Here is a 23,780-nt window from a genome sequence, read left to right on the forward strand (position 1 = left end):
GGTCTGCCAGCCTGGGGAGCCCCACGAGGGAGCTGACGGAAGTCACATTTCCCCCACTCGTCCCTGCTCCCAAGTTCTGTAGCCGCACAGCCTCCAAGGAAGGCTCTTTGCCTGAGGGCCAGAGACACCGCCTTTGGCAAGCCAAGGCTTCCGATAAGTCTTTCCGTTTCTGTGGTCAAGCCTGAGACCGGCCACCTTCAGTAGCATTCCTTTCAGTGGCGCTCCCCTCTGCAGCGTGATCCTCGAGACAGGAAAACCCAGTGTAAGAAACTGAGCCCATGTTCACCGGTGGGTAATCATAGAGTCCGGGCACCCTGAGATGGCGTACTGAGCTAAATTATAGCAATTTAGCACACGGAGTTATTTAAATTGTTTGCCTGCCTTCTCTTTTGCATCGCTGCTGTGTTAGACTTGCCTCTTCCCATTAGGCACATGTAATTGCTCTCCTCAGGTGAAAACATAAATATCATCATTACAGCATGAGACGAAAACCACGTAAATTCTGGGGAGCCCACTGTGGACACTGCCCAGAGCGGTCTCGCGGTCTTTCCCTTTCAGGTGATCCAAACCCCAGAGCCGGCGGCCCCGACGGAGCAGGTGATCACCTTGGAGGAGACCCAGCTTGCTGGGTCACAGGTGTTTGTGACCTTGCCGGATTCACAGACATCTCAGACCAGCTCTGAGCTTGTGGCGGTGACCGTGGAGGATTTGCTAGATGGTACCGTGACCCTCATCTGTGGCGAGGCCAAGTGAGCGGCTGCCCATCCAGGGGAGGGCCCTGCGTTTGCCGCAGAGAGAACGCTCCGCAGCTTTGCCCTTTGCCCTCCGCCCCCGGCTGGCCCGAGTAGTGGGCATCTTAGCCTCCACCAACCGGAACACTCTCACTTCGGTCTCATAGAACCAACAGTGTTGGAGTCATCGGCACCGACACCGCTGCCCTTCAGAGGGGACGGGCCTACTGCAGTGGCCTCTGTGATGAGCAGTGGGACGGGAGCTGGTGGCCAGGGCACCAGAGAGGGGCTGTGTGCCGGCAGCCTTCCCTGTGCAGAATGGCAGGGGTGTTGGGGACGGCGGCCCACAGATGGGGGCTTCCGGTGCCTTCTGGCCATCTAAAAATGAGAGCAAAGCACAACGGACCATCCAGAGACCCCCAGGCCGGTGCACACTGGCCTCTTCCTCACCCTGTCATCCTCCCATCTGCTCCGGAGGCCCAGCCCACTCCCGGTGGATGGGGAGCGGCGTGTTAACGCGGGAAGGCCTCGCTTCCATGCCGAGTCCCACCTCGTCAGGACCGTCAGCCCTTCCCCAGACGAGGCCTTGCCGGGTTTCTGCGGGAAGCAGTCAGTGTGGGGCCGTCCCGCCGCAAAGACAATCCCTGCCTTTCCAGGATGTTTTCCGTGGTGTTCTGTACCTGAAGGCTGGTTCCCGCAGCCTTCCCGCATTCCCCTCACCCCTATTTCCAGTCAGAGCGGGAAATGCCTACGTGGCCCGCAAGCCTGGCTCCCTCACTCTGGAGCTGGTGTTACGGCCAATGAACCAGTGCCGGGCCGGGTGCGGTGGTGCCCGTGGCTGCCCCTGGCTCTTCCTCCGGCCACGCTCCCCCTGCCTTGCGAGGGGCCTGTCGTCCGACTCTCCAGGCTGCCGCTGTTACCACAGGGTCGTGAGCCTTTGGAGTCTGAATTTCACCAAGTTTTTTATGTGCGGTTCCTAAAATATAATCTGATAATTAATGGTTTGTGGAATCCATTACGAAGTGCAATTAGATGGATGTAGGTTCCCGCCGTTTGGAGGGAACGACTAGCATTTGTCTTCCTTTCCTCGATGCCGGGAGGTCGCAGTCTGCTAGTGCAGTGTTTACACAGCAGGCAGGGCTCCCTGCCACGGCGAGGGGCTTGACCCCCGCGGAGCTAGTGCCCAGTTGCGTCGGCCCCCCGCAAGCCCACGCCTCCTTGCCGAGCACATTTCGCGTCACCCCGTACAAGCAGGGGCAGGGGGTCAATTTGGGACCCGGTGAGGACTTCACCGCCTCCGCGCCCCGCTGGAAGGGCGGAAGGCGGAGCCTTGCCGCTGACCAGGGCGTTCGCTGCGGCCATCTGGCCGAGCGCGGGCGGTGAGCTCCAGCGCAGGCCTGTGCACACCAGGCAGCTAACTGCTCCTGCCTCCACTCTTGTCCTCGTTTTGATATGCAAGTCACTTGAGCTTGTCGGCTCAGGGATCTTCCCATTGTGGAGTAAATGAAGTTTTCAAAGGCAAGTCCTCAAAAGCCAAAACCTGACCAGAAGATGGTGCTCAAACCCTTAAGACGTGGCCTCCACGTGAAGCCCTCACCGCTCCTGCCACGGCGGTCTCTTCTGAAGGTTCTTCGGTGCTGTGAGCTGTCAGACCGGGAGAGCTCTCGATCTGCAGCTGGCAGAGTGGCACCGAATCGCCCCTTGGGACCAGACGAAACCCTCCGGGAGAGAATGGAGTGGCCCGTGCCTACAGGGCCACGGGGGCCAGCCCGGCGGATGAGAGTGCCGCTCCTCGCGAGCCTCGGCGGTGGCTGGGGATTGCAGCGCCGTCAGAATCGCTTCTAGTCGAAAAACAAATAGAAACTTAATTGCTAAGGGCCTGTAGGGAGAAGTGATTTTTCTTTTTAAAAAAAGCCTCCTGATGAAGGAAAGCTGAAGTTTTTAAACCAAGTTCCAGATCTTTTCAAGTACCGAGAAATCCTTTCTCAGGTCTCCGGTGGAGCCCCACATTGTGGCACGGCCACACATTTCCTCCAGAATCGCCAGACCCGCAGCTCACTGGCCGGGAGCAAACAGAGGGGTCGGACCTGTGCTCGGTGCGCGCCTGCCCTGTGGCCCGTTCGGCAGGAGGCACGGACCCTGTGCCGCTTCTAGTCGACAGTGAGGAAAGGTGCGTCCTGAGTTTAGTCATTGCTCCGAGCGGACCTCTGCAGGGCACTGCGTGGCGGTGATTTTACAGTGTCCCTCCCCAGAGATGCCTAAGCGTGGATTTTAATTGTAGGAAGACTTTTTCTAGCTCTGCTGTTTTTGTTCTTTCCTCCCACTGCTGCCCAAGAGACCTTCTGAATGTCTGCCACAGAGGACATTGTCATTGTGCTCTCCTCGGTCCCCGTCACTTGCTTTCTTATGGCAGAGGTGTCTGCCAGGGGTGCCAGGGGTGCGCCCTGCTGGCCTCCAGGCTGAACCCTGGCGCATTTGCGGTGGAGTGGAGGAGCCTGTGGGCTTCCCGGCTACGTTCAGTAGGACCGCAGACTTTCTCTGCTTCCAGAAGCCGGTGAGGAGTGGAAAGGCAGTCAGATTCCAAGCTGGAGTCTGCTTCTGTGGGAATAATGGGGATCATTTATGGAATGGGATTTGCCATCCCAGGTAAGTGAGACGACAAATAGGAGATTCAAGAGCAAGGGTTGCCCGAGGAAGATGGGACTGTCCCAAGTACCTGAGCAGCACCTGGGGCCGGCAGGGCAGCAGAGGGGCTGAGGCAAAGAGCCTGTCTCTTCTGTCTCAGAAGCTTTATGTTTAGAAGCCTTTGAGCCCGGCGAGTGCCAGGGTCTATGCTGTGAATCCTGGGTTCCGTGATGAATCCTGGTGATCCGTCCAGGGCTTCTGTGCGGAAACACTGACCCTCCTCTCCCACCAACCACGGGCGTTGGCCACATGCCCCAGGGAAGAGCTCTGATGGTCAGGTGCTGAGGGACAAAATGAGGTCCAGTCCGACAGGGCGAATGGGTTGGGGGGGTGGGGGGTGGGGGAGGTGGCCTACTCTGTTCATGGTTTTCAATAAATCAGGTGTACTCTCAGAATCGAGAAAGATGAGATGGGCCCTAAGAGTTTCTCACTGCAGGTGATGTCGCGGTCTCCACAGGCTGATGACATATTAATGAGATGGGAGGGCTGTGCCTTTAAATCTCAATGTGCCTGAGATCTATGAATTGCCTAAGGGATGGAAGAAACTGGTAACCTCGCATAGAACGGTTGTAGGGGACAAGCAGCATTTCTATTAAATCGGGACTGGAAAGCTGGACAGTGACAGAGAAATTGCTGGGATGTTTTAATTATTCCTCCCAAAGAAAGAGCGGCAGCCTCAGCCCTGCTCCGCTTGGTCCAGTGTATCCCAGGGTCCCTTGAGTTGTAGGGAAGAAATGGGATGAACAGTAAGATTTGTGGGTCGAAGAGGGTATCGGAAGCAAGTTGATGATGATTGTTTTGTTGTCATGGAAAACCTTGGGGCTGGTAGGACTTGGGCCAAAGGCTCAAAGCACAGCCAGAACTCAGAAACCTCCTGCGCATACAGCTGTGCCTCTAAGGACGAGGGAAGCCGCCTGTGTTCTGGGGATCACGTTGAAAAAAATTATTTCCTGGGCTAATTCACATTGCGTCCCAACCGTGGAAATGTTCGTCGTTTCTCTTCCCAAGGCCAGCCACACCTCCCACCACGGTCAGGACAACTAGCCAGCACCTGGTGCTGTGTAAATTAGATTACAAACCATTATTTTCATTTAACTTGCACTATTCTGTATAAATAAAATACGTACTTTGAACATCTTGTGCTGCCTGAGTTTCAAATGGACTGTGATGTTACAGGCCTGTTTCCTCTTTGGTTCTGGCCAGCTGTCAGATGGGCACCGGCTTGATAGGCCTGGTGTCCTCGGGGCTCTTGTGCCTTCAGGCCACACGAGCGCGGCCTGGCCGGCGGGGGGGGGGGGGGGGGGGGGTGCGGACGGATGCCGTCCTGTCACGTGGAGGCTCTTTCCGAAGCCCTCTTCCCAGGGAGCAAGTGTGCTGCAGTGTTTCAGAGATGGGCTTAGGTGCGCCACCTGGGTATGTCCGAGCTGTGCCACTTTCTGACTGTGTGACCTTGGGGGAGACGCCCTCTCAGCCTCCCCCCTCCCCATTCCCATCTATAATGGGGGATACTGCCGCACAGAACTGTAGGGAGGTTCCAGGTCTGACTTTAATGAGCTTAGCGTTGAGATGGTAATTGTTCGCGAAGTCTTTCACGTGGAGGTCAGCCGGTGCCTGCGATGGCTGGCACTGAGGCGGGTGTCCATTCCTGCACCTTCATGTTTCTCTTCTCCCTCCCTCCCCCTGCCTCTCTCTCTCTCTCTCTCTCTCTCTCTCTCTCTCTCTCTCTGAACCCTTGGGGAACCTTCTAACACCCACCACTTTTCATTTATCTCTTGAATCTCAACTGCCCCAAAGCACAAAGTGCTGAGCGGATGAGTATAAAATAAGCAGAAACCTTTTGTGGTAAATAGCTGAAAATGTCACGTTGCTGGCAGCCAACGAGGAAACCGAGAGGCCGCACACGGGCAGGATGTACCTCATTTCTGCAGGAAGAATCAGCGTGAAAGGCAAGGGGAGGCGCGTTCTATCCGGAGGTCCTCTAAGGTCAGGTCAGCCCTGAGGCTGGGGAAAAGCGGGCAGGCAGGGTGTCTCTGTGCTCACGTCTCCTGGGACAGTCCTGGAGTGGCTCGAATGGATCCCTGTCCAGAGCCCACAGGGCCTTTATGAAGGAGTGCCCCTGCCTAAGCGGTCTTTGGCGAGAGGCTGGAGCCCTCTGTTGTAAGCAATAATCCTTACAGGGTGCTGGGTGGCTCTGGATAATGGTAACATACCCCTGGGTTCCAGCCACGAAGGTGAATGTGTGCAGAGGTGGGAAATGGGCCGAGTGATCCCTTGACGATCCAGTTATCTCCGCCCTGGGCCTGGGGGCTGCTGTAGGAGGCTAAGCAGCACAGTGGGAAGGGCATGGACTGACTAGACGAATGACCTTGGGCAAGGCCTTCCTAAACTTCTACCAGCATATAGATGCTTTGGAAATGATGTTTGCAACACATTTAAAGAGCCTGAGGGGAGAGGGCAGAGAAGGGCAAGAAGGAGTATGTCCAACACATCCTTAAGGTAGAGGGCCTGGAATAGAGTGCCGGGGTGCCCAAGACCAAGGTAAGACCCCTCTCTGGGCCATACCGTGTAATCCTGGGGCCTCTGTCCCAGACCCAAGTGAATGGGGATTCGAGGGGGACAGGACATCCCAAGTGGAGCAGGGACTGTCGGAGCCCCTCAGCAGCACAGCCGAGGACTCTTGTCTGAGCACAGGTGGGGGCAGCACCCAGTGAGAACCAGGGAGTTGGAACACGGAGTATGTAATGATGTCTGGTCTTCCCACCCTGCCTCTGGAGTGTTCCTGTTCATTGTTTCTCTTACCCTCCACGCTTGTGCTCAGGGACGTGTTTGGGTGTAAAGAGAAATGTAGCTTCTGGCTGCCTCTGTGTGAACTTGTCCTAGACCAAAGGGCTTCACCCTCCACTGAGAAATACTCCAGTACCCAAGGCTTCACCTAGAACAGAGGGTCTAGGACATGGGCATAGAAACCAGGTTCGGGGGTGCCTGGCTGGCTTGGTCGGTACAACACGCAACTCTCGACCTCAGGGTTGTGAGTTCGAGCCCCATGTTGGGTGTAGAGATTACTTAAAAATAAAACCTTTAAAAACCCACAACGAGGTTTATTTCTTCTTGTGAACGTTCTTTAGGCTTTATTCTTGTGCCCCGGTGCCATCTTCTGCCCTGTCAGTCAGCGCGTGCCCACTAAGACACCTGCGTCTGTTTGCACACTTAGCGCACCAGACGGTGCACTCAAGTGCTTGGTAGATGCTGCTTGTCTGGCTTGCCCTCGTGCCCCTCAGGGAGAAACCCCCTCCCACATCTCCCCCCTGCCAGCGAGGCTGTTCCCCAGGCCACCTGAGGGCTGGTCTATCAGAACATCCTCCTTCCTTTGTCCTCCGAGGAGAGATTAGCAGAAGGCTCAGAGCAGCTAGCCAGGCCCAGAGCTCCCCAGCTGCTCTGATCAAACACCACTCCTGCCACTCTCCTCGCACTGGTTCCCCCAGTGTAGGCCAGAAACAGCTGATCAAACACATCAGGACAAGGTCAGTCCAGGGACCCATAGCCCCCTCCAGGGAAGATTTCACAGACCTGCCGTCAGGAGGGTCTGATAAAAATGGGCAGGGGGTGGGAAGAGGGCCCACGGGGCTGGCGCACGACCGAACAGCTTTTCATTCCTTTTAAGGTCGGAACCTCTGTGCTCGACACAGGGTCCAGACCGAAGCCAGCGCTTGCAGAGAGGCCGGGGCTGGAGCTGCCTGTGAGCCCAGGGAGCGGAGGTAAGACGGGGAACAGGGCGGCTGTGCACGTGCACGCCATGGGCTGAGACATGTCAGACAGGAGCGAGGGTGGGTTTGGGAGTATGGGGTTATCAGGTTGTCACAGGGTGACTTAAGATCCTCCCTCACTAAAACGTGACCCCTTCAAGGGCAAGAACCGTACATCATCGTTTCTGTTAACACACAGAGATGCACACGTGCACACAGTTAACCAGGCACCTCTGGTGCCTGATGGCAAAAGGTCTGTTCTCCCTGGAGTTCTGGGCTCTCTGAGGTCCTATTGTGGCGTCCGTCCCACGCCAGATGCTGTAGAGGTCGGGTCGTGCTGGGGCCCGATAGTCATGTTGCCCAAACAAAGATTATTTATGAGAAACGAGAACCAAAAGCATCTATGCCGGTCCAGACCGAGACCTAAAGGACCTATAAATGCTGTGTTTGTCTCTCTCTCTCTCTCTCTCTCTCTCTCTCTCTCTCTCTGTTTTCTTTTACATAGGAGTGGTTAATATTTTTTCGAAATATTCTCCTAACAATCACTGTTAAGTGCTTACTGTTTGTAAGCGCTTGGGACACAGAGCTTTGTGTAATTTTACTTCCCCGGCGCTGTGACGTCGCTGCTGTTATCCTGTGTTACAGGTGAGGAAACCAACACCAGAGAAGTCACTTAATGAGTGACAGAGCTGGTGAGCAGGGGTTCGAACACAGGCACTCTGACTCCAGAGCTTTTTCTTACGTGGACGCTGTATCCAAGCATTTCTCGCCTGGGACGCCTGGCTGGCTCCGTCGGCAGAGCATGTGACTCTTGACCCTCAGCGTTGTGAGTTCGAGCCCCACGTTGGGTGTAGAGATTACTTCAAAATAAAACCCTAAAAAAAAAAAAAGAAATTGCCAAGCATTTCTTGCTTAATACCTAGTCGGCCAGAAAATATCTAGTCAGCTATACTACCAGTCCCTGACAGCCCGGCCTGCCGTACCCGGACTGTTGTCAGAGGGCCTAGCGAGGCTCCCTGCCTGCTGTCTCCTTTCCCTTCCCTTCCCCCCCATCCCTCCCGAGATGGCCAGTCAGGCCTAAACCTCCGCTTTTATCCGCTAGAAATGTGGTGTCATGCCTTTTGCCTTGGCTTTGGGACTAGCTGGTCTGTGGCCAAGGGCCCACCCCGGCTTCACCAGCCCTCAGTCAATACTTGCCACCTCAGTCCAGGCTCACTCCAGTCCCTGGAGCGTGGAAGGACAGTCACCTGACCAGCCTGAGCCCCGCAGAAGCAGCAGAGGCCTACACAGCCTGGCACAGGTATGCGAGGGTGGTTCCTGGACCCACACAGCTCTGGGAAGCATGTTGGCCTCTCTGACTTCCCCACCTCTCCCCTAATCCTGGGCTCCTAAAAGATAAATGTTTTCCAGAACAGCAGCCAAAGTTATTGGAAAGTATTTCATTAGAACACTGTATGAAATGTGGTTCAGAGCCACCCTTCCGAGCTATTCAGATCTAAATTCAATACCCTGCTGTGTCGCTTGTTAGATGTGTGACCCTGGGTATTAGCTTCTCTTTACCTTGATTCTTCTTTCTTGTTTTTTTTTTCTTTTGTTTGTTTTTTTTTTTTTGGTCTGTAAATGGAGGTAATAAAAACTCTTAGGGTAATTGTGGAGATTAAAGGTAACACATATAACGCTTTGGTATAGGTTATTGCATGTAGAAAGTGCTCAATAAAAAAATACCACTCGTGGGGTGCCCAGGTGGCTTAGTCAGTTAAACATCCATCCGACTCTTGATTTCAGCTCAGGTTGTGATCTCATGGTTCATGAGTTCGAGCCCCACATCAGCGCAGAGCCTACTTGAGATTCTTTCTTTCCCTCTCTCTCTGCCTGCTTCTCTCTCTCTCTCTCTCTCTTTCTCAAAGATAAATAAACTTAAAAAAAATGCCACTCATGCTAACAGGGGCCCCAGAGCTCTGGAGTGGTCCCTGCCCCGATGCAGAGACCCCACTGGTACTTCTGAAGCTCAGGCAAGGTGGGCTTCTGGGTGGGGGAGGAAGAGGGAAGAGAGGGCAAGCTGGACAGAGTGTCCGGAAGGCAGGGCCTCCTCAGCCGCCTCTCTGTGCCCCATTCCCCTGGAGTCGTGCATGGCCGGGGCTCAGGAAACACCTGAGTGACTAGGTGAGCAGCAAAACCAGAAGCAGAGCTGGGGTCTGGGTGCCCGGGAGCCACGCTCCTGCTGCTGCTTCCTGCTGCACCGCCGAGCCGCCTGGAGCTACAGCCTGCAGCCCAGGGGCGTGCCACCAACCGCAGGCCGACTTCTCAGCTCGGAGCACACCCCGAGGTCCTGGCCCTGTGGCCTCTTGTTCTGGCATCAGCAGAACAGGGTGTCTTGGTCCGTTTGGTGCCTCCAGTTCTGTCCCCCGCGGGTGTGCCGGCTTGGAGCAGCGGGAGGGCTCCCGGCCGGTGGAGTGCAGCGAGGAGACCAGGTGGCAAACGCCTGGCCCGGCGTGGCCTCCCTAGTGTTTGGCCTCCCTGCACGGGTAACAGCAGGCCCATAAGGCCCTACTCTTCGTGGCGCTCTGCCGTCCTCGGGTCGTTATCCGGCCTCACAGCAACACGGAAGGTTAAGTCTCGTCGTCGTTACTCCTTTTGCAGCGAAGGAGCTCAGACGCGGCCTCCTCTCTGGGCTCCGGCGTCCTCGGCTGGTCAGAGGTGGAGTTGCCGTCCAGGTGTCTGGCACCAGACGTGGGCTTTTCCCGCTCCACTGGCACCAGCTGTGGGCTTTTCCACAGCTAAACCCAAAAGGGCTGCTGTCCCTTTTGTCACCGTGGCCCCCATACTTCAGAGCATTTGGAATCATTTGCTTGCTCGGCTCTGGCAGCAGTGCTCTGGGGCTAAAAGAGCATGAATCGTTATTTTGCAAATGAGGAAATTGAGGCTCCGGAGGCGACCTCACCTGGTCACCCAGTAAGTCCGCAGCAGGACGGCGATCCGAGCAGCCCGACCCAGCATTACATGCACTTTGCAGGGAAAGGCACTGCTCAGTCCTCGCGGCCGGGGCGGGCTGAGCACTTCCATCCGTTGCCCTCTGCCTCGGGCCGGGCCGTGTGCACGTCATCCCCAGCGCAGACATTGCATCCCGTTCGGGTCACCAGATGAGCCCTGCCTGGTAGGATTCCCTGTGATGAGGGAAACGGTCTGCTCTGCACTGCCTGGTGTGGGAGTCATTGGTCAGATGTGGCTTTGAGCCCCTGAGATGTGGCTAGTGTGACCGAGAAACCGAATTTTCTATTTTAATTTATTTCTTAAACATATTTACTTATTTTGAGAGAGAGAGAGAGAGAGAGCACGTGCCTGTGAGCAGGGGAGGGGCAGAGAGAGAATCCCAAGCAGGCTCCGTGCGGGGCTCGATCTCACAACGAACGGTGAGATCACGATCTGAGCTGAAATCAGGAGTCTGACGCCTAACTGACTGAGCCACGCCGGCACCCCTACGTTTTAAATAGTTGTATGTGGCTAGTGGCTGTCGTGCTCAGTGAGAGACATTCAGGAAGCGGCTAAACCCAAATTCAAGCCCAAGTCTGTCCCCAAAGCCTGTGACATTTCCACTGGTGCCCAGTGCCAGGAGGGACAGGCACTTGAGCGGTGGACGGTGTCAGCGAGGTCAGGAGTGCCTCCTTTTGTTCACTAAGGGTGTCCCTTGCCGTATGCGCCTAAGGCCCGCACCATCCCCGTTCTGTCCCCTCCTCCGCCGTCATTCGAGTCAGCGTCGATACCAGGAGCTCTCCCTGCCCCGTTGGGGATGCTGATTCTCTAGTGACATTACTTTTAGCCCATTTTGCAGGTGGGTACATTGGAGCTCAACAGGGTGGAGGAGTTTGAGGTCAGCCAGCTTTTGCCGGAAGGGTCACCCTGGTGTAAACACAAAGTCCAGACCAGAGCTAAACACATGAGAAGTTGCCACAGGGGCAGCCAGGAAACCCTCCGCCTGCCCCATCTTTGAGAGGACACGGTTACACTGAGCGTGCTGCCCTGGGCACCAGCCGATGTCCACATAGAGTGAGCTGTGGGGGCCAGGCACACTCTCGGAGGGCAGGCTCACCTTCCTGTGTCGGTGGCATTGTGATAGCTACCGTAGTAGAAGGTACTTGCCTCAAACATTTAAAAAATTTTTTTTATTTAATGTTTATTTTTGAGAGAGACAGAGTGTGAGTTGGGGGAGGGGCAGAGAGAGGGATTCACAGAATCTGAAGCAGGTTCCAGGCTCTGAGCTGGCAGCACAGAACCCCCCATGGGGCTCAAACTCACAAACCGCAAGATCGTGACCTGAGCTGAAGTCGGACGCTTAACCGACTGAGCCACCCAGGTGCCCCTCAATTAAACAGTTTTTTAAAGCATACCATAAAGTTACACGTGACTTTTGTTTATCTTGGAACTAACAAGATTTGTGGCAACGTGTCAGCATGTATGTAGAACAGAAGTCCTAGGAAAACTGGATGCATCATCACCCACGAGCCGCAGGCCCCACCCTGGTGACTGGACCAGACGGCCTCTAAGGGCCCCAGTCTAGCAGTCTGTGGTTCCTTGCACAGCTCTGGTAGTGGGGCAGTCCGGGTTCCGGGCATCGCTCTGCAACCTGCACCTGTGCGACTTCTCCCTGGGCCTCGGTTTCCTCATCTGTGCCGGTGCTGCCCCTGCAGTGTTGTGAGCACCGAGCCCGGCCTGGGGCAAGCACGCAGCGAAGTACCTCATAACCACTCATGGGGAACAGACGTGGGAGGAACTCCTGTCCTCAATGGGAGGGGAAACCTGTCCTCTTTGGGCCAAAATGCTGGCGCAGGTGCTGAGAGTGGCACCAATGGGAGCCTCCTGCGGCAGCTTCCGTCCAGGGCAGCCCTGCCTCCCCTCACCTCAGGGAGGGCTGGGGCCTTGGAGACCGTGCCCCCCAGGAGCTGGCAGGGACGGGCGACAAAACCATCTAGGCCTAGGAAGAGGGAAGCTTTCCAGAGCTGGGGGGAGGCGCTGCCCCAGGAGGAGAGTGGGACACAGGGACGGTGGCCAAGCCATCCCTCGAGCCCTGGTCTGAAGCCAGCCCAGAGCTCAGGGACTGAGAGTCAAGACGGTCACATGCCAACCCGAGTGCTCTGGCTTTGGGCAGGCCATGTAGCCTCTCTAAGCCCTATTTTCCTTGCCTGTGAAATGGGGAGGGTACCAGTACTTGTCCGTCCCTCGGGATTATAAAGTAATACCCATGAAGACCCCCGTGCGGTGCCGGCAGAGAAGGGACTCGGTAGGTGGCTGTGATTAGCTCCCCTGGGCCTGAGCCTGAAAAGGGCAGCGGTTGCAGGAGACTCTGCTTTGTCATGTGGACTCTAGTGCCCACAGGGCAATGGCGAGGAGGGCGTCCACGCGAGGCGTTCGGCCCTGACCTTGCAGACGTCGTGGCCCCGGCACTAACAGGGGGAGTCTGGGCCCAAGGCCCAGAGTCTTGCAGGGTATGCCAGCCTGGCCGGGTGAAGAAGCCCGGAACCCTGCGTTTGTGGGGGCGTCCTCACCCCGCCACTCAGCAGGCCCGAGGAGCTAGGATTCCCTGGGTACCGTGGGCTGCCCCCTATTTCCTGGCCAGAAGCCTCCCCATGAGCCTTTCCAGGAGCTCAGGTCCAGGCTGCCAGGGGGCAGGGGGAGGTGATGGGGGTTCAGGGTCCCCCGTGTGGGGCCGCGTGTACCCCCAGCCAAGCACACATACACAGGTCCAGACTTACCTCCTGGCCGTCCTCTTCCCCACCCCCACCCGCGTCCTCTGCCAGATCTTCCCACCCTCCTTCTCCCCGTCCTTCAAGGCCCATCCCAAATATCCCCCACTCCACAAAGTTGCCCCCCGTCACACCAGCCACAGTGCCTTCCGGACTCATCTGATACCTTCTGCAGCCCACGATTCTGAGCATGTGGTAATCTCTGTTCATTTTTTTTATTGCCTTTTTTGTGTGTGCTAAAGTACAGCAAAAGAATTTACCATTTTAGCCATTTTTCAGGGCAAAATTCTACGGCATTGAATACATTCACGTTGTTGCGCAACTGTCACCACCATCCATTTCCAGAACATTCTCAGCACTGAAACTCTACCCGCTAGACATTTTCAGCACCCCCCAAAGAAGCCCCAAGTCTGCTAGCTTCACTCCAGCCCCCCTCCTCCCAGGCCCCGGACACCTCTCTGTGCCTCCTGTCTATGAATTAGTCTGTGTTTCTCACAGAAATGGATTGTGTAGTATCGGTCTGTGTTCGTGTCTTAACCCTCCACAGAGCCCTGGGCCTCTACTGAGTGACTGAGTAAAAAGAGCAGGTAAAGAGGCCAAAGAACAAAGATCATGCCATGCCAGAGGCTTCCTGAGACAGGCATGGCCCCTCCACACTGCTCTCCCGTCCCTAAGCCAGAATTCCTTCCTTCCTTCCTCCCTCCCTTCCTCCCTCCCTCCCTTCCTTCCTTCCTTCCTTCCTTCCTTCCTTCCTTCCTTCCTTCCTTCCTTCCTTCCTTCCTTCCAACAGGCATCAATTGAGCACTTACTAAGGGCTAGACAGTGTTCTAAGTGCTACAGACACCACAGTGAGCAAAAGAATAAAACCCCTGCTCTCATGGAGCTCATATTTTAGTATGGGAGACAGACAATAATTGAAGTATATAGTATGCTAAATAATGCTAAGCGTCACGGAGAGTGTTGGCAACATCAGGCAAATGTAGTTTCAGAGAGGGAGGCCAGGAAAAGCCACCTCACTTAACAAGTGTCTTCAGGAAAGATCTGATGGCTTTGAGGGATTGGCTGTGTGTCTGGGGGAAACACCCTGCCCCCCAGCAGGGCCAGTGCAAGGGCCCTGAGGCAGGAGTACACGTGGCCTGTCTGAGGAGTATGGAGGAGGTGATGTGGCTAGAGCAGAGTGGGCAAGGGCAGTGGGGGAGTAGTGGGAGATAAAGCTAGAAAAATAATTGGGGTCTGGAGTATGTAGGGCGTTCTGGGTGATGTCAAGGATCTGGTTGGTGGTGGCTTTGGGTGCGGTGCTGCGGTTGTGGGTAGAGAGTAAGTATGGGGAGAAGGGTGAGTGCTGGGAGATTGCTTTGGGGCTGTTGCCATATCTCATCACAGCAGAGTTGCTCGAAACTTGAAAATGAAAATGAGGCTAGGACCTAAGTAAGTTTCTGAGCGGCTTGTCAGCCAGGCAAGGGGAGATACGGCAGCCTGACCAGGGTGGTGGTGGAGAGGGGTCAGATGCTGACAGCAGAGCCAGTGGAATCTGCTGATGGACCGGACGTGGGGTCTCAGGGGAAAAGAGAGACCCCCCCCCCCCCAAGGGCGACTCACGAGATTTCTGTGTGCTGCGATGGGGAGAACCACGAGAAGGCAGGTCCCAGAGGGAAGACGGCGGGTTGACTTCGAGGCATGCTCGGTCTGAGGTGTCTGTGAAATGCCCGAGTAGAGATGGAAAGGAGGCAGGGGAAGCAAGAGTCTGCAGTCAGGAGAGTTAGAGGTCACTCTGTCCGGCATTCCTGTTTTGTTTCTGGAGGCCTACCTGGCACCTGACATCACCAGAGCTTTCCAGAGGCCTGGGCTGCAGCTGGGACTCTCACCTCCTCAGTGCGGGGAGGAGACTGGGCATCAGTCTGACCTTCCTTTGTCCATCAGTCTGTCCATCCATTCATCCACCCACCATGCCCTGCACATCTTGGTCCCATTGATGGCCCAAGAACGAGTCCCCTCAACAGACTCACAAGCTGGTTACAAACTCTCACCCCCGGGCCTCCACATTCCTTCTTTGGCGTCTGTCTCTCCATCGGTAAAATTAGCTTGGACCAGACAACCTTCAAGAGACTCACCAACTCAGACCTCCCAGTACCCCAGCGAGGCCGGCTTGCCCTTGCCCTCCTCTGAGCTGGGCCCCTACGGCTCAGGCGGAGCTCCCTGCTCCCGGAACACCCATCGGAACAGCAAATGCGCCCTGACGTTCATTTTGCCCTCTTCATGTTTCACCCGGAAGTGATTAAGTGTTGAAGCAATCCAGTCAACCTAGCCAGGGTGGCTTACCGTCCACAGGACTCACAGGTGACTTGAGTTAAAGCTCGCATGCTTGAGAGGGCTGGCAGTTGACTGTGGGAGGGTGACAAAATCATACTCTCTACGTAAACTGCAGACACGTGTAGAGTGCATACACAGGCATGCAGTGTTATCTGTAGTATTTGATTCCATAGGGGTGGAGATTAGGGGAGAAAATGTCTTACAAGGCTCCTTGGGGAACAATACTGAATAGAAGAGTAAGAAACACCAGGTTAAGGGAGGGAGGGAGTGTCAGGGTTTAGAGCACACACTCATTTGACCACACGATAATAGAGAGCTCAGTTCTGGTGCTGGGGACAGAGGTGACCAAGCAAAAGGACACTGCCCTTAAGCCCACAATCTAGTAAGGGGCAGACGAAGAAAATAGGCAATCATCATACCCGATGACAAGGGCCATGCCAGGGGCAGGGAGTGGAGGTGGGGCCCTAGCATCAGGAAGGTTCCAGAGACTAGGCCAAACGGGACTTCAGCAGGTGGATAAGACAGTTCTGGGCAAGGCCAGCCCATCAGATCCTGTCTAGGGGCAGAGAATGCAGATGCCTACGTAGAGTGATTCCTTTGGGTAGGTGGGGGTGCGGAATGGGTTTAGGGGAGACTGAGAAGATCTTTCTGTCATGTCCTCAGCTTAGAATAATGCTGTGCTACTAGCTGATGCTTGGAATCTCCCCATTAGAGCTTCATCCCTCAACTCGAGATATTGCTTTGGATGACATCTGACATGGTGGAAAGAATTCTAGACCATGTACCCAAACAGGACTGGAGTCCTGGTCCCAGCTGTGCCCCTGATGTGCTGAGTGAGTATCCTTGGGCAGGCCACCACCTCCCTCCAGTCTCAGCTTCCCTGTCTCTAAAATGGGAGATAACACAGTCCCTTCCCCCTTCCTCTTCACACAGTGTTCACCAAGTGGGAGGCACACAGAGGCCATGGGTCATGGCTTCTAGATATGTGAGCTTACACACACACACACACACACACACACACACACACACACACACGAAGATTCCTCCCCATCTCCCCATTTTATAGGTGAGGGACTGAAGCACAAAGTCACTTGTCCAAGGTCACACAGATAGTAAGTGGAAGAGCCGGGTGGGTTCAAACCCACTGGCTGAAAGGCATGGGTGGGGTGAGAAGACACAGGTAGGGGTGGGTTTAGGAAAGCAGATGCATGGGCCCTAACAGGTCCTCTGTGCTCAGCTTTCCCGTGGGTGGCCCTGGCTGTCCATCCAAGAGCCACAATCTCTAACTGTCCTTGGGGCCACCTCCAAGTGGAGGCCACACTGAGGAGGTGGGATGGGGGGCAGCCGGAGACCCCAAGCAGCAGGAGGTGGGATGGGGGGCAGCCGGGGAGGCCCTGGAGACCCCAAGCCAGAAAAGGGAAGGCCCAAGGGGCCCTAAAGCTGTCTTCACAGACCTTTCAACTGTCAGAGGGATCCGACTTCGCAGTGCCCTGGCTCCACCCGCAACAGCACCTGAGAGAAAGTCCTGGAGGCTCAGTCAGCCAGGCAGGGCCCTCGGAGACCTGGCCTCTGCCAGCCTCCCCAGCCTCCGTTACTCACCATTCCCTCGTTTGTCACTCTCTGGTTATCAAACTGCCAATGGCCCCTGCCACCCACTCTGCCCGGCCCCACCTCTGGGGCAAGAAGGAGGAGTCCCTCCCTGCTCCCCGAACCTGGGTCAGAATGCCCATCTGTCCTCTGTGGTTCGGCTGAACCTTCTCCTTTCCCTGTTCCTGGGACCCGCGGCTGTCGCCCGGCCAGCTCGGCATCAGTGGGTGGAATGAGAGCCTCAGGGCCCCTCTCCAGGAGCCAGTGCAGCCTTGCGGGTGTCCCCCATTATCCAGGTGAAGAAACGGGGTCTTGGAGAAGTAAAGGAACTTGCCCAGAATCACGCAGCTGCTGGGAGGTGGGGCTGGGACTGTCACAGCCTCTCGGCTGTGCTGGGAGAGCCCTCCTGGGGGACGGGGGCGGGGGGGGGGGGGCGAGGGAGGTGGGGGGCTGTGAGGTCAGCAGCCTTTGTAGACCTCTCCAACACCGGGATTCTCGGATCGTGTTGATAGGAACAACAGCTCAGAGGCCTCCTTCCCGGAGAGCCGTCCCTGTCCACGCTGCCGAGATCAGCCCCATGCCACCGTCCACCTTCCACCCGCCTTTGGTGTTTCACAGCACTTATCACGATCGAAACTTTGATCAAGTACCCACTGGCCTCTCTCCTCACCTGCATCATAAGCACCGCAGGGGCGGGGACCTGCCTTGTTCGCTGTGGGATCCCCAGGGCCCCGGACAATGCAGGTGCCCCACCATTGTTCCCGTGTGTTGGCAGGGGCTGAGCACCGCCCGGCTGTCGTCCGCTCATCCTCCCAGCGATCCTTTGAGGTAGGAGTCAGACACTTTCCAGATGAAGAATTGGGGCCCCAGAGAGGTTAAGTGGCTGGCTCAGGGTCATGGATAATGGCAGAGCCGGTGGCCAGGTTCGTCCGATTCCAAAGCCTGCACTCTTAGACACCAGGCCACAAACGAGAAAGCTGGCACCCAGAGAGGCTAATGGTGTGGCCCGAGGTCACCCAGCCGGCTTCGGTCTGGGACGCGGGCTTTGTTCTTCACACAGCCCTCTGCTGGGTCCGCTGAGGGTGTTAGTCGAGGGACGGGTCATGTTTTCAGGGCGCCCCTGCTGCCTTTTATTAAGCAGGTAAAGACTACAGCCTTCATAATTGCTCATGGGTCAGCTTTTCCTTTTTCCCGCTTTTTAAGCGAGGACACTCCTTCAGTGGTGACAGTGGCATCGTCGCTTCTCTGGCCTCCATCCTTGGGGAGGGCCCGGACCCCAGGTAGAGACCCTGCGACTGCCCAGCAGGAGCCTGTCCAAGCTTCTCACCCTCCTTGCCGGTGTTGGAACGGTCAAGAACTATGCCGACGAACTGGTGGTCTGTCGATGCCAGTGTTTGTCTCCCCAGCTCTGCCCCTGAGACCTAAGCATGAATTTTCTAGATGCCCCTTTGTGGCTGTGTGACCTGGAGCAAGTCCTTTTCCTTCTGGGCCTCAGTCTCCCCGTTAATAAAACGGAGGTTCAGAGTCTTGGATGTCTAGACGTTCTAGAACAGTGCAGTCCCATAGAAAGAAAATATGAGCCACGTAGACTTTTACATTTCCTAATAGCCACATTAAAGAGAGAAACAGGTTAGGGGTGCCTGGGTGGTCAGTTAAGCATCCCACTTCAGCTCAGGTCACGATCTCATGGTTTGTCAGTTCGAGCCCCGTGTCGGGCTCTGTGCTGACAGCTGGGGAGCCTGGAGCCTGCTTCAGATTCTGTGTCTCCCTCGCTCGCTCTCTGCCCCTCCCCCACTGGCGCTCTGTCTCTCTCTGCCTCTTAAAAATAAGTTTCAAATGTTAAAAAATTTTTTTTAGAGAAACAGCTGAGACTAATATATTTTACTTAACCAATGCATCCAAACTATTTTCATTTTAACATGTAACTGATACAAAAATACTCATGAGATAGTTGATATTTTTTTCATAATAAGTGATCTCAATTCAGGCCACCTACATTCTAAGTGCTCAATAGCCACACGCGGCCAGAGGCTGCTTAGCACAGTGGTTTGGACAGTGCTGGGCTGGAACTCCCATCTGGTCCTGCGCCTGAGCTTTCCCTCCCGGACACCCAGGAGCACTCTGGTCCCCTCGGGGACTGTGGGCTGCCTCTCCCTCGTAGTCCCTCCCCACCCTGGACTGCAGCCGCAGGGGCTCTGAGGCTGGTGGAGACCTGCGGAGCTGCCTGGAAGCTTGGAAGGAGAAGGTGGAGGGGCGCTGCCTGCCTCTTCCCCCAGGAGGAGCGACGTCACGGGGAAAGTAGACCTCGGAACCCAGGGTCCCTGCGCTTGGATGGGTGTCCCCCGGCTGAGAATCATCTGAGCCAGCGCTGGACTAAACCCTTTGCTTGATTATCTGATCTCACCACCCAAGGACCCCACGGGACGTGTGCTGTTCTCTCCTGGGTTTCCGCAGAGGAGGAACCTGCAGTTCAGAGAGATGGACTGACCTTTCCCTTGCTCCCAGATCCCTCTTTCATTCTGTGCCTCCCTTTCCTCTCTCCTTCCCAATGCTGTGTGTGTGTGTGTATGTGTGTGTTGGGGGCGGCGGTGAGTGTGTGCCCACATGTGTATGTGCACACGTGTGTCCGTGTGGGCAGTGCACATGTGTCGGGGAGGGCTCCATGGGAAATGAGCCCCATCCGGCCCACAGCCTTAGGATAGGGCCCCAAAGGCCCACGTTGCAGGGCCCGGGTGCAGGTGGAAGGCAGTTCTGAGCGGCCTCAGTGGAAACGCCCCTCACCCCTGGAACAGCCCCACCAGCTAGGATGGGAGGGGCTTCTGGGGGGGGGGCTGGGGGACGGACTCACTGCCCCCCACCCTGTCTAGATCCCCCTGCAACCCCTGTGGGCCTGGCACTGAGCTCGCTTAGCAAATGGGGCTTGGCCGAGGGCATCTTTCGCAGGGTCTCCTCACCACCCCCATCCTTCTCAGTTTGCCCCTCTCCCTCCTCCCTTCCCTGTCTTTCCCTGCCCTCTGCTGTCTTCCTGTGTCCCCATCTCCACCTCCGTGCTCGGGCTCCTCCACCTCTCCTCCACTGTCGGTCTGGTCTCTCTTGCTCCTTCAGTCCGGATGTTGGCCATCAGTTTGTCTTCCTCCCCCCTTTCTCTTGCCTCTTCCCCTCTGGGTTTCATCTCCCCACCTCCCGCCTCTGTTGTTCTCCAAGGCCCTCCTCCCCCCAGGCCCCCCAACCTCCCCCCGTTTGGACTCCCTTTCTCTCCTCCGAAGCCTCCTGCTTCTCTGTGCTCCCGTCTCTGCTCTCGGGTCCCCTCCCTCGCCCGCCCTCTCCCTGTCACTCGCGTGTGCCTCCCCTCCCTGAGCTCCAGTGGGGCCCCAGCTCCTCTCAGCCTGCCGTCTCTCTCCTCCTCGGGAAGGCAGGCGGCTGCGGCAGCCAGCGGAGGCCCCACTGGATGACAGCCGAGCCAAGCATTCCTCGGAGCTGTCACCGAGGAAATCACACACCCGCGCCTGAAATTCAAATTAGAGTTTTGCTGAAGCTGCTAAAATTCCTCAAATACTCTCTTTGAAGTCCCCTAGCAAAATGGCCATTGCTGTTAAAATGAGATGGTGGCCAGAGGGTGTGGACGGGGCCACCACGCCAGGGACTGGGAGTGGGCTCCCCACACGCCCTGCCTTCAGTGGTCACCCCCGGGGGCTCCCTCAGAGTACGCTCACTGGGTCAGCCACCAGCCTCACCAGGCCACCAGCCTCTGCCCATGGGGTGCCAGCGAGCCCCAAGCTGCTGGGAACCAGGAGCTAAGGGTCAGGGAGGAGGCCCCGGGCAGAGGGCTGAGTGTGGGCTCCCCACAGACCCCGCTTTGGGGTCCTTGTCTCTCTGCTGCTCCCTGGGTGACCCAGGGAAGGCGACCACCACCCTAGGCCCGCTCTGCAAGCCCAGATGAGAGTTTGTACACACAGGGTGTGAGGGTGAAGTGAGCGGTCACTTGTGTGGCACCTGCACACACAGTAAGGGGTCACCGTCTCTGTGGCGGTAACAGCAGCCCGCACGGGTGCTGGCAGTGGTCACCACGGGCACGGCAAATACTTCCGCGTCCGGCATCGTTCTAAGCTGTGTCTATGGTAACTCGGTTCATCCTCAGGACCCCGTGTGGGGAAGCTACTATTGTCCCCATTTTACAGATGAGGACAGGGGGCCAGAGAGGTTAAGTGGCTTGCTCACAGCCCCTCCCCACCCACCGTCTCCACCCCGCCCCCTCCCCCCGCCCTCTACACACTCTACAGCATGCCCTACCCCAGGGTCCAGACTTCTGTCCTGAGCCTGCCTCTTGCCAACCGCCTGCACTTACATTTCCCCTGGCAACCCTCTGCCCGCCCCCGTGTCCGTCCCTTCTGGCGGACGTGGCTTTTGCCGAACGAGGGCCCGTCGCCATTCTCTCCGCTGGCCCGGAGCCATCACACCTTCCAGCACGGCCTGCCTGCTTTCCCACCATGACCTGTCCCCCACCTGCCTGACATTTTCCACCGCAGATAATACTCTGCAGTTAGGTCTTGTCACAAGCTACCATCAGGCAAGGATGGGCAGCTTTCCGTGCAAGAACTTTCAAATAAAAGTCCTTGGCACCCTGCTTCCTGTGATCTATAACAAGTGACCCCTGGGAAGGTCGACAGTAAGTGAGACAGACGGCAGATGGGGCCCTGAGGCCCTGGCCAGCCGGAGAGAGGGGCCGGCCCTGGAAGGAAATGGTGCCCGGGAGAGAGCGGCTGGCTTTTTTTTGCGCCGGCCCTGTGCCCGGCACTTAAGGACGGTCCCCGGCCGAGACTGACTGCAGCCCTGGGCTCTCCGGAACGGGCAGCCCAGGAAGGCATCTGGGCCCCGGAAACAGCCACGTGTGGCAGGCCCTCAGGTGCTTACACAGCCAGGTGGGCTTTACAGTCACGAGGTGGGAACCAGAGACCTGCCAGCCCGAGCCGCTCTTGGGTCATTGATTCTTTCAGCAAGGCCGTGTCGATGCCCACGTGCGCTGGGGCCAGCCATGGGGGCGACCCCACGCCCGCCTTCTCACACTCCCAGGCGCCTGGAGAGACACGGCCCAGCCAGCAAGGACGCGCTGCTGTGATCAGCTCTGTGACGGCAGAAGTTCGGGAGGCCGAGCTTCCCGAAGACGCACCCAAGCCAGACGTGGGGAACCAGGGAGGGCTTTCTGGAGACCAGAAGTTTGGGCAGGCCGAGGCTGAGCTCACCAGGCAAACGGGCAGGGCAGAGGAGTATGCTGGCCGCGGCAGAGGGGGGAGACTGCAAGTTCCGAGCGGTTGTTTCTCTGAGTGAGGAAGTGGGGGTGGCGAGACCCTTGCCTGGAGAGGCAAGCGAGAGCCAGGAACAGAATTCTCGTGGTGGGGAACTGACACAGAAGAGGTTCCCAGATGCTTCCTGAAAATTCGCCCTTTCGGGATTTGGTGGCGACATTCAGACCAACCGTCCCTCCTGTTCCACGTGCCTGTGCTAAGTTCTGTGTGAAGAATGATTGCCCACAGAGGAAGCAGCCCCGACGGAGCCTCCTCAGCCCCGAGGGGCCTGGGGCCGCCATTCCCGGCCAGGCTGCAGGAGCCACGGGTTCGATGCTCCAATGACCGGGGCGGGACGGGGACTCTGCAGATCAGGAAACTGATGCCAAACAGGGGGAGGCCAACCAAGGTCACGCAGAGGAGTTAGTGGCAAGGCCAGAACTCAGAGCCCAGGCCCCCCAGCCAGAGCTTTCAACTCAACCGCGGGGAGGTCTCAGACCAAGGTGCCAGGTCTCGGGAATTCTCCTTGATGGTTGGTGCTGCCGAACGTACCCCGTCGGCACCTCCCTCCCGTGCCTGCTGTGTGCCCGGCCCCGTGCTGCACATTCGGAGGCTGTGCCGTGGGGCCGGAGGAGGCATGGATATTAAACAGCAGCTGACCCACATCGAAGCCTCCGGGAAGGATGCGGGGGGTGGGTGAGCGCGGTGCAAACACAAAGTGCCGTCTGGAAGAGGAGGCTGCCTCGAGGGACCCCGGTCTCCCCATCCTTCGGCCAAGGGGACCACTGGAACCATTTCCCGAGGTCCCCTATCCTCCCCTTCTGTGGTGCTCACCGAGACCGTGTGTGCTGTGCACGCACGCGTTTGCACGCTGTGTGCACAGCCCGCATGTGCCGGAGCTGCCGACAAGTGCCCCAGGTGTATTTCAGGGGCCGTTAAAGCTCCGTGTTTAATGGCGGGAGCCACAGTGGTCACGGCTGTCATCGGGGATTTCACGGGCTCGTTTACATCTTTAGCTTCTTCCTTCCGAGACGACTTCATCATCCCCAGCCCCCACCGCCCCCCCAGCCCCTCAGCAGTGGTAGGGAGAGGAGGTGGGGCCAGAGTGCTAAGCTCCGTGTTGGGGTTCAAAGCTCTGGTGCGGGGCGGGGGGGGGGGGGAGGCTGACGGAACAAGCCCAAGCCCAGACTGAGGGCCGGGGGCAGGGCTTCAGGCAGGATCCAGGGTCAGAAATGCTTATTCTCCCCACCCCAACCCCAACCCCAGCCACCACACGGCCCCGCAAGCTGGAGAGGGGTGGGGGGCGGGGCTGAGGTCCGGTCGGAAATGCGAGGACGAGGACGGAATTATTGCATCTGCAGCAGGCAGGGTCCAGGAGCCCAGAGGTCAGGACTGGGTGGGGTCAGGAGCTCCAGGAGTCTGCTGCGGGGCTGAGGGGCCAGGAGGGCCAGAGAGGAGAGGCTATGGATTCCTGGCTGCCCTGGGAGCCTCAGCTCCTCCCTGCCCCGACCGACCCCCACCTCCAGCAGCCATGGAAAGCTGCTCACAACTGTCAGGGCCCAGAGGCCTACGGCTGCTGGGGTTGGGGGTGGGGGGGCTGGTCCCTGCCAAAGTCCGGCTGAACAGGGCTGACCTCCAGCCAGAACTGGGCAACAGCCCCCAGAAGCTGAGATACCGAGGGCGGGTGGGATCCGGCATCGAGTG

General features: G+C 57.2%; 1 protein-coding gene and 1 long non-coding RNA gene across 4 annotated transcripts in view; both read left to right on the forward strand.

The window, feature by feature from the left end:
- ZBTB40 (zinc finger and BTB domain containing 40) overlaps positions 1–4,554 on the forward strand; it is an 81,015-nt gene extending 76,461 nt beyond the window's left edge. For all 3 annotated transcript variants that reach the window (XM_030324629.2, XM_030324630.2, XM_030324631.1), the window contains exon 18: positions 559–4,554. In XM_030324629.2, the coding sequence (XP_030180489.1) occupies positions 559–753 (195 nt within the window). In that variant the 3' untranslated portion in view covers positions 754–4,554. The remainder of the gene's footprint in view (positions 1–558) is intronic.
- A 1,945-nt stretch (positions 4,555–6,499) lies between these two features.
- LOC116738230 lies at positions 6,500–18,092 on the forward strand. The gene is made up of 6 exons (XR_004343922.1): positions 6,500–7,171; positions 7,805–7,985; positions 8,365–8,459; positions 15,920–16,040; positions 17,570–17,622; positions 17,998–18,092. It is a non-coding gene; the product is annotated as an uncharacterized LOC116738230 (long non-coding RNA).
- Positions 18,093–23,780: the final 5,688 nt, after the last annotated feature.

The sequence above is a fragment of the Lynx canadensis genome, chromosome C1 (assembly GCF_007474595.2).
Source record: "Lynx canadensis isolate LIC74 chromosome C1, mLynCan4.pri.v2, whole genome shotgun sequence".
In the NCBI taxonomy this organism is placed as follows: domain Eukaryota; kingdom Metazoa; phylum Chordata; class Mammalia; order Carnivora; family Felidae; genus Lynx; species Lynx canadensis.